Genomic DNA, 10,584 nt, shown 5'->3' with positions numbered 1-10,584 from the left:
GTTGCATTTGGCTGGTGCTGTTTGATTTAATTTGTTTCATATTAAATGTTTTTATAAGAGGAAACAATGGTAGTGTGTTTTAATATTGATGAGCTTACTGTCCTGAGAATAATTGTATATGTACCTTCTCAGAATACAAACTGTTTGTTTTATATGGTAATTATACTAATACAATATCCCACTCAAAATTCAATGTACATCTTTGAAAGTGTGTTCAATGGATCGGTTTGCAGTTTGCATACACACACTTTTTATTTTTAGAGTTTTTTTTTATTAAGAAAACTTATTTAACTGTGTCTTTATGATACATATGAGCTAAATGTGTAAAATACATATAGTATTGTGTAGCCTATTAAAGTAACATGTTTAAGAACTTTATAAATTATTAAACCAGCATATTTGTATTTTGGGGGCTTACGAGTTTATTCCTCTAGTTAATGACAGAGTAATTATGGTACCTCTCGTTTAACTTTTCTCCTTCTTTTTCCAGGAATTTGAACTTTGAAGTCCTGAAATTGTAGCTATTTGATGACAAACTGGCCTGTGAGCTCCCCTGAGGGTACAATGCAAGCAATTCAAACAGTGGAAAAAGAAGTAACTCTTATAAAGGAAACACTTTTCACAGAATCTTTTATAAAGAAAGAGGAACGTAGCAGATCCACAGTGAAAAAGCAGCTGTGTCAGGAGCAGCCATTGGAAGGAGCTGTCTGCAGCTTTCAGTGCTGTACTGAGCATGTCCCAGTAGAGCACAGTGCAAGCAGCATATTATGCAAAAAGGCAGCTCTAGCAGATGGGGGAGAGGCACAGCAAGCATTTGCGTCGCTTGCATCACCACCGCCTGAAAACAAACCTGGATTGCTAGAGAGGAGCTCGCCGGCTGGCCAAGTGAATGAAATCCAGCAGCATGGCTTGATTTCTGAAGGGGTTGGATTGCTAAAAATCATGGGGAACCAAGATGGGAAGCTAAAGAAAAATACAGGTGATGTATGTGAAGGAGGAGAGGATGCTTCTGGGCCCAAGGATACAGAAGGCACAAAGAAGGGAGCAGGAAGCAAAAAGGGACTGGGGAAGCATGGTAAAGGAAGTGAATCTGGCAAAAAGAAGGGTAAGTCCGACTCTAGGGCCTCAGTGTTTTCAAATCTGAGGATCAGAAAAAATCTGTCCAAGGCTAAAGATGGGACCAGTAGTTCAAGGGAGGATGTTTTAGAAAGCCAGGCCTTGAATACAGGGGAGCTAGACAGTGCTCATTCAATTATTAACAAAACTCCGGATATAAGCCTTTCTGCAGATGAAGCGGGTCTCTCGGATACAGATGTTGAGCATTTTGAAATTACAAATGAAACTCACCCAGCTGCTGCAGAGGCGCAGGATGGACAAAGGACCAGCTCTGGCTCCGATACGGATATATACAGTTTCCATTCAGCCACAGAACAAGAGGATTTGCTTTCTGATATCCAGCAAGCTATTAGACTGCAGCAACAGCAGGGGGCAATTAACAATGGAACTGAGGAGCATGTCACCAAAACAATGGACCCACACATGGCTAATTCTCATGCAGCCCCCTTAGATCTTGAACGGTTTCTTTCAGTGACTAGCAGTGACAAAGAGAGTAGCCCAGAAACTGAGCAGGCTGTCTCCGCAATATCTGAAATTACAGAAAACATTCCTATCAGTGAAATTGAAAGTGAACTGAAAGATACAGCAAATGTAACCGGGTATGCTGGTAACCATTTATTTGAAACACAAGAACACAAGCTATGGACTGTTGAACAGGAACCTCTTGAGGCTGGAGTGAATGCTGTAGCTAGTGAACTCAAGGATTACCCACATTTAAATGTAGCAGTGACAGAAAATGGGTCTCACAGTGATAGTTCTGCGTTCCATTTTCTGTTCCCAGCAGCAGATTCGGAGACTAAAATTAGTGAAGTACAAGCTGTTGTTTTCCCAGGTTCTGGAAGAGATGATGATTTTTCAGATGCAGGCCATGACCATGCTGCTGAGACTCAGGAAGGCAAATGCAGTCTATCAGCCAGCCAAGAGGCACTGGAGAGTGGTTTTTCTACTGAAATGAAAAATGGCACTTTGTCATCTGGGGAGATAGTGGGCAGTCCTCAGCTCAGTTCCCGATGCTTTAAGCCCTACCTAATTAACCCATGTTACATCAAAACCACAACTAGGCAGCTGAGTTCTCCCAATCAGTCACCTTCTCTTTCCCCATCCCAGAGCCCACTTTTTAAGAGAAGACGCGAGTCCTTCCAAAGAAAAGAGAAGGCATCAGTCAAGAAGCAAAGGTCCGTCAGTTTGGCTGGTTATTTCAGTCGATCAGCAGACTGGACAGAAGAGCTATCTGATCACAAAGGTGAAATATCTAAAAAGATTGGCTCTGCAGACTTCTTGGAGTACAGGCGGTCCAGGGAGAGATTGCAAGAAGAAAAAGAACATTTGACTCACTCAAGAAAATCCTCAGGGATCCAGGCTTCTACTGATACCTTTCCCAATGTCTTTACAGGTGAGTAACTTTTATTAAGTTTAGTGAAGTGACTTTCTGGGTGAAAATCTTACAAGTATATATTTCAGATCTGAAAATTAGCATGTACTAAGTTTAGATTCAAACCTTGTCTGTACAAATTAAGGCCCCAACCCTGCAAACACACATGGTTTTTATGCATGTGAGTGATCCCGCTGTGGTCAATGGGACTACACGCAGGCATAACATTAAGCACATGCATAAGTGTTTGCAGGGTTGGGGCCTTAATTTGCTGGATCAGCATTTAATGCTTTACAATTTCCCCACAGGTAAGGGTATTAAATATATTGAGAATTTATAGTCAAAAACTGTTCTCAAATGTTCTGTCGCAGGTAAGTTGGCTCTCTGGGTGTGTAGAAAGTTCAGAAAAGAAACTTTCTAGTGTGTGTGTAGATATTGTGGTGCCTACAGGACCTAGTTGGGGTTGGAACTCAGTTGTGCTGGGCACTGCACAAATATGAAGTAAAATGTGGGAGATATGCATGAAGTCTCACAGTATAGATTGATTGGCCAGCAACTACTTATTTCAAGTTTTAAATGCCTCCAAAATAGTGGATCTGTTGGACCTACTTGATGTTAAACACGTTTACATATCTAACAGTAGCACTATTAGTTCCTCTTACAAGAAGAGGCATGTGGTACAAAATGGAATCAGGAGTTCAAGCACAGAAGGGCCACACTGCAGAAAACATACTTTTTATATCTCTCTCTATATATATGTATGTATAGATATGCGTGTGTATATCTATCTATCTATAGGGGGGGTGTATCTATATATACACCTCTACCCCAATATAACGCTGTCCTCGGGAGCCAAAAAATCTTACCGCATTATAGGTGAAACCGCGTTATATCGAACTTGCTTTGATCCACTGGAGTGTGCAGGCCCCGGAGCACTGCTTTACCGCGTTATATCAGGTTGTGTTATACCGGGGTAGAGGTGTGTGTGTATAGGTCTCTCTCTCTTGATCTACATCTATCTATCTATCATAGAACTGGAAGGGACCCTGAAAGGTCATCGAGTCCAGCCCCCTGCCTTCACTAGCAGGACCAAGTGCTCAGTTTGCCCCAGATCCCTAAATGGCCCCCTTTAAAAGCTCATGATGAAAACTTAGTGGTTTTGGCCTGTTTGCAATGCAGGCTACGTTGTGTAAATCATTCAGGTGTAATGTACTTAGGAAAGCATTCACTGATCTTGCCTATTAGGCATCTTATAGCATTATGTCAGAAAGCTTAGAAATGCCTAGTTTAACACTTATTTTAAAATAGCATGCAATTTGATTGAAATGTTCTATATTTACTGCACCTTATTTTCCTCTTTGTTTTTGAAGATTCTGTGTGTGTGGTTTTTTGGTCTTTGTTTAAGTTGAGCCTTCAACAAATAGATCAGGCCTGTGTCACGTTTCTGTCACGAATGTTGCCTAATTTTCCATACATCTCTGATGTTTTGGAAAAATATTCAAGTTATAAGATACTGAAGTGCTACAAACAAAGTTTACACAAATATTCCTTTGTAAGATTAAGTCAATCAAACACTCAAGCTAATACCAGGCTAGTTTTGGAAGGAGATGGAGGTCATACTGAATACATGATTTTGACTTACATATCTTTCAATACTGTTTGCAAAACTGCTGTGAGTACTTTTTTTTATCACCTTTATAAAGTGGTGGGTCTAATTTGCTTTCTTAAAGAAACATTGTCATGATTTAAAAAATCATATATAAGGAAATAATTTTTACTATCAACAATTCTGTTTCTTTAATAAAAAAGTAACTAAAATATTTCCTTGTTTATAGCCAAGATTGTAACCTTATTTTTCATCATGTTACCATTTGTGTTCCTTCTTTACCCTTTGTACTTCACTCAGTTTTCACAGTGCAATGTGACAAAGTTTAACTTCTTGTTTCTAGTCCTTTTCACTAGCTGTTCTTGTAGAACAGCACAGTACTCCTGGAGTTGTGTTATTCAGATTAAAATATTACATATTAGTCATGATTTTTGTAAATCAATAAGTACTTTTTTTTTTTTTTTTTTTTAGCAGTAGGCTTGAGCAAAAATCCTCCATCTGAACTTTGGAATCAGAACCCAAATCTTGATCTGAATTCCACATCCCATCTACATTAGATTTGAATCGATGCCCATTTTCAAATCCCTCCCCATCTTCACCGCAAAATTTGGATCTGATTTCAAATCTCCCCATATCAGAATTTTGCATTTTGGAGCCATCTCTAGTTTATACTGGAGTTTCTAAATCCTTTCCCAACAAATAATACATACATACTTGCTCATACCAGTGTATTAATAATAAAGCTTTATACTTTAAAAAAATCCCACAGACTTGTTCAATCATTTTCTCTCCCTCTTTCCCCTTTATTGCTGTGGTTTTAGAATAGATTTTAGTTATGATAAAAACCTAAGTATTCTAGTTTATTTTAAGGTCCTCTTTTCCATGGATAGCTTCTCATTCCTTACAGATTTTTTTTTTCTCATCCTGTAAGCACTTCTTGGTTTTTATTCCCTATGTCTCCAACAATTTAAAGAGCGTAATTGTGAAAGGAGTAGTGTCCAATGCAGCAGTAGCTCTGTCTGTCATGGAAATTACTGTGACCCTCATTTGCATGCATATGCCAGCTGTCTTTGCAAGCAGAGGGTGATTATGCCTTTCATGTTATGCAGGATGGTTATGTTTAAAATAAAAGAACTAGAACTATAATTTATGTGTAAAAGGACACGCTATTGTCCTTTTTATTGCCTGCAAATTGACATAAAAGTGTAAATAATAACAAATGGTGTAAAAGAAAATGGGAAATAAAGGTAACATCAACTTTCCCAGAAACTGCCCCTGTTCTCTCATATAGTAGCAGAAAAGCTTCCCTTGCTTTGTACTAAAAAAATTCCCACTGAGCATCCTTCACAGCAACATTTATAGAAATAAAGTATGGTATCTTCCTGACTCTTGAAGAGTGTGCTTTTTTTTTGAAAAAAATGTATATTTTATTTCCAGCAAGTTTAAGTGCAGTTGAGGGATTGGGATTACTAAATAGATTTTAAGCAAGCAATCTTTATGGTTTCTTATGTCTCTTTGAAATCTAAGTATCTTGTCTAGAGCACTACATCTTGCTATGCAGCAGTTGCAGTCAGTACATAATAGCCTACATTCTATATAGAATCAAGTCAAATATTCCACATCACTTCTGTTACTGATTTTAATGACAGAAGGTTGTGAGCACATGACTGGCCTAGTTTACAGTATATTGTATTTAGGCTGTGTGCGCCATGTGGTTTTTATAATGATCCACGTGTTCTGTTTTAAGGCTGTTCTAACACATGACATAAATAGTACTGAGCAGTTGAAATTGTAATGCTAATATATTTCGTTTTCTGTATTTTTTTCCCTATTTTTTGATAGAATTGATTTAAGGAAATTTTCTTAGCATCGTTTAAAAATAAATAGCTAGTGGTCAGGTGTCAGCTGTTTTAGAAAAACATATGCAATATAGGTTGCCAAGAAAGCAAGTTCGCATATTTTTGTCATTTAAATTCTTATAAACAAACCATAATACCAGGAGTTTGATGCACTGACTAAGCATGCTGTGGGGGCTAGTTTATAGATCATTCTGAAATTAAGACCGTGGATCCATTTTTTAAACAGATAGCTGTTTGAAACTGCAGGAACAGTAACTACAAGAGTCTAGATTTCAACATGATGTGCAATGAGAGCATTATTTTTTACTTGTGATCCCAAGGGGACTAGAGCAGGACATGAATGAAAATAATCAGATCCTGCAGTTTCTGAGCATGTTATTGAATTATTGTCCTGACATTAATAGAGATTTTGTGGTAGAAAAGTGGAATTGCTGCTCCCCAACATTAGAATAATGGACATAGACTTAATAATTTTGATGAAAGCCTTTTTTTATTAACTGAATGTATCATAGTATTAACCATAGCAAATTTGATAGGAAAAGAGCTGGTAAAGCTTTCTACTAAAAATTGTATCCTTAGGGATTCACTAAGTCATTTCAAATGGTAACTAATTATTTTTGTTTAAAACAAACAAACAAAAAAACAGCTTTTGGCCTGGCTGCAATGTACTTGTTAAATTGTCTGAATCCATTTGAATTAGACACATGCATTTTAAAATGTTTGTTTTTTTCTGTCTCCCTCTCTCCAAATAATTAACAATAATTAAAAACCCCTGAAGGCAATCACTTTTGTGGGCTTAAAGCCTGATTTGCTTTTACACTTGTGCTCCTTTACAGCACTCTGGCAGTAAATGTAATGTCATCTATGCACACTTTAAGGCCTCTCTACAATGCCAGACACTTGTAAAGGGACCTTAGTGTAAATGAGAATTTGGAGCTGAGTCCCTTGATTGTTTGAAATGTTTAAAGTTTGTTTGCTTCAGAAGGCTACTGAGCGCGCACACAAAATGTTGGAGTTGTTTTGCAAGGTATTTTCTATTGCATATGACATCCTCAACATGGACTTAAAAATATCCTACATCAGGAAAAATGTGTTTATGACACTAATGATATTTTGGGCTCTAAAAGCTATTGGTAAATTGTAAGTGTTGTTTGTCAGCAGTAACATAAAGTGTGTCCTTTATCAAGAAAAAGAAATGCAAAACCAATCAACAATAGCTAAACTATCATACATGATCGAAAAAGGACAATGATGAGGCTCATGAAATAAATACTGATGCAGCACTAATGTGTTACCCTAACATTTTTGTTTCAAAACTGGACATTTGGAGGATTCTGGGATGTACTGTCCTTTTACAACTTCAGTAATGTAATGCTACCCAAATAGGTCTAGGTTTTCTGATCACTATTTGTCTGAATCTTCATTAGGACTGGAAGATTGAAATGACTCTGCAACTATATTTCTCACATGACCCTCTTTTGAGGAGCTAGACCTGAAACACAGCCTGCTTTTGGGCAAGCTAAAAATTAATTGTTCAGGTTGAGTGGTGAGCTGTTTATTGGGAGGATGAAAAAGAGTGGTGGTGGGGAAATGAGTTCAGAGTTACAACAGGGTCTATTAAAACCAGACCATTCAACTTGGATTTATGTATGTATGAGACAACGCCTCTATTATATCCTTGGTGTATGATAATTGGCTAGAACTAGTCATTAAAGAAGATCACATGCTTGACTGCTTTAGTTCTTATTTAAAGAGAGAACTTGACTATTCAAATGTGAATAATTACATGAAATGACATTGACTGGATCTAATTTTGTTTTACTTCTTTTAATGAAGTATTGGTACAAGAAATTTGACTATTTTATTTAGGGATATATTTTTTCTTAAAAGGTTTGTTGTTAATCTTCTTAGGGCTTTTTCGTGGGTAGGGGAAAGCCTACTTTCTGAAGTAAAGCACTCATGCACACACACCAATATCGATAAAACAAAGGAGTATCTGGCATTGGAAAGGGCTTATGGGAATAGTTCACACTGCTTGTATGTGGTGGGCCAGATTCTAATCTTAGCTGCAATGGTGTAAAGCTGTCCAAAATATTAAATTGTACAGTGCTGTAACTCAGCTCACAGCTTGGCTCTGTGTTCTGCACCACCCCTCACCACTCTAACGTGAGCTCTGCCACCTCAGAAATAGGGCTGGTGCTGAAGGGGGTAATAAATGTGCATAGGTATTTCTCAGTGTGATTACCCAGGTTTTTGTTTTTAGCTCTCTGGCATTTGGGTGGATTTTTTTTTAATGATTATTAGAAACTTATCCAAGATAACTCCTTACAGTTTTTTGCTTTTATTTCATTAACGGATACTTAGGTCACAGGTCCCATTGAAATAGCTAGCAAGTCTGCAGCCACGAGGGATGTTGACGGGGAGTGTGTATGGGTGTATATGAGATGTTCTTGCCATCAGGTCTATTTATGGTTAAAGCTGTGTGCATCAGGGCAATGCTGCGAGTTTTAAGGGTGTCGGGGAACCAATTGTGTTAATGATTCACTGTAACTGAAACCTGAGAGAACTTTGGAGAGCTGCTTGGGGGCAAACCTTCCCCCTTACTTGCCCTCATTTTAAAAAAAATGTTCACAGACAGACAGTCTCACTTACCATTGGAGTGACATGGGACTGTAACAGCATCAAGCACCTAGTCAAAATTAAGTAAGGGCAGATACTCCTGGACTGGAGTTGAAATAGTTGCTTAGCTCTCTTTTGGGAGTTTGTGTGAGGTTTTGCTCCTTAGGTCTTTGTCCACCTGTTTTCAGCACCAACACCCTCCTCCCCCCCCCCCCCCTTTTTTTTTTTTTTTTTGCTACACATAGTGCATCATGTAGGGAGTGAATCATCCTGTATAATACTGTACAGCATTCAAGGTATCCATTATTCCACTGAGATGGAAGTAGTGAGCAAGTGGCCTGCTCCTAGGCATACTTAAGGATTAGGTTTGCATGTTCTAGTATGAAAAGACTGGGCCCTCAGAGGCAACTGAAATGGCTATTTCCTTTTCCTTTTTCTTTTTTTAAATTAAAAAAATATGAAATCCCAAATAATTAAACCAAACATGTAGGCTTACAAAAATATTTTACTGATTCAGCTAAGAGGCCATTTATCTGCCAAGACCTGAGTTCAGGCTGTTGGGTTTCTGAATTTGTCCTGTAACTCGCAATGACTTTGAGCTGAAGTGCCTTTGTTCAGATTGATGCATTTTATCTTATTAGTTATGCAGTAGTCCCATAAGGTCCCAAGTAGTTTTTGGCCCCAGTTGTGCTAGCTCTTATACAATAATTCAAGGAGATAAAAATCAAATGTTTTTTGGAGAAGGGATTGTATGACCCTAGTCTGTCAAGTGCTAGTTTTAACAGGAGTTGGACCTAGTGATTTTATCCTGATTCCTTTAGTGAATCATCCATTAAGTTAAAGTAAAATGTTGCCTTACTGAATTTTTTTTTATAGTCTCACAGTGAAAATCAATTTTATATCTACAAAAGTCATATGGCTATATATGTGAGCACTAAATTACATTAGAAAATGTGATATGTTGTAATAGATTTTTCTCAACTAACGTTCAATCTTAATAGTACATGTTTTGTAAGCACAGCATTTAGCAACTCTCTCAATCTCTTCCCCCTGCATTTATGTTGAGAGTTATTGTTCTGAAAGAACCATGAATAAGTCTTTATAGTCATGTTGTCATTTGTGATGAATGTCCTCCATTTTGGGGTGGAAGAAAAGCAAAGCACAACAAATAACAAGAAAATATTTGCAAGCCAGCTATTGAGATCTGTATGCCGGTGTAATGAGGCTTTGCAATTTGAACAAGTCGTCTTGCATCTCAGAACCTTCTTCAAGCAAGTTTTTTCTCTTCCCACCCCCAACTATTTCTGTGCTGTTGCCTGATCCCAGAAGATACAGCTTTTGCTGTCATAAAGCACTCCTAGCTTGGCAGTGAAAATAAAGAGGCTTCAGTCCCTAGGTTTGAAGTAATTTTCCTGAACTGCCAGCTCTCTGCATCTAGTCTGAGTACTTAGAAGTATAGCATTCTGTAGGAATTAACTACAGGAGGAAGCTTTGATTCTGTGGCATATTTGATGCTGAGGTCTGGATATATTAACTGCCTCTTAGTTTGTCCCCAAAAGAAGCATAATGGATAGAAGGTTAGAAGGTATCAGAGAGGTAGCTGTGTTAGTCTGGATCTTTAAAAAGCAACAGAGTCCCTTGGCACCTTATAAGCCACAGGACTCTTTGTCGCTTATTATAATGGATAGAATGCATTCGCAGGGTAAGAGTTAGGTGAAAGTGCAGTAGAGAGAGAGTTAACACATCCTCTCCTAAACTTCCACTCATAAGAAAAGATATCCATGCAAAAGATAACTCAGTGCTACAGTAAAATGGATACTTGAATACATTACTATATGCTAGTAACCATCCAGGAAAATTGTATTTCTCACTATTTCACATTATAAATAAGGAATAAATGCATTAATAGTCTTCTCTGACACATGAGTAGCATCTTCATAACAGATGATTTGCTAGACTTATGTCATTTTGCAAAAAATGGTGGGTTGTGGTTTTTTTTTTTTTTTTTTTTT

General features: G+C 37.8%; 1 protein-coding gene across 2 annotated transcripts in view; it reads left to right on the top strand.

The window, feature by feature from the left end:
* The first annotated feature begins 773 nt into the window (after positions 1-773).
* Positions 774-10,584, top strand: part of FMN2 (formin 2) — a 229,686-nt gene continuing 219,875 nt past the window's right edge. For both annotated transcript variants that reach the window (XM_034765035.1, XM_034765034.1), the window contains exon 1: positions 774-2,509. In XM_034765035.1, the coding sequence (XP_034620926.1) occupies positions 943-2,509 (1,567 nt within the window). In that variant the 5' untranslated portion in view covers positions 774-942. The remainder of the gene's footprint in view (positions 2,510-10,584) is intronic.

This window comes from Trachemys scripta, chromosome 3 (genome assembly GCF_013100865.1).
Source record: "Trachemys scripta elegans isolate TJP31775 chromosome 3, CAS_Tse_1.0, whole genome shotgun sequence".
Classification (NCBI taxonomy): Eukaryota; Metazoa; Chordata; order Testudines; family Emydidae; genus Trachemys; species Trachemys scripta.
Note: the sequence above shows the minus strand (reverse complement) of the source record. Positions and strands in the feature narration are given on the sequence as shown.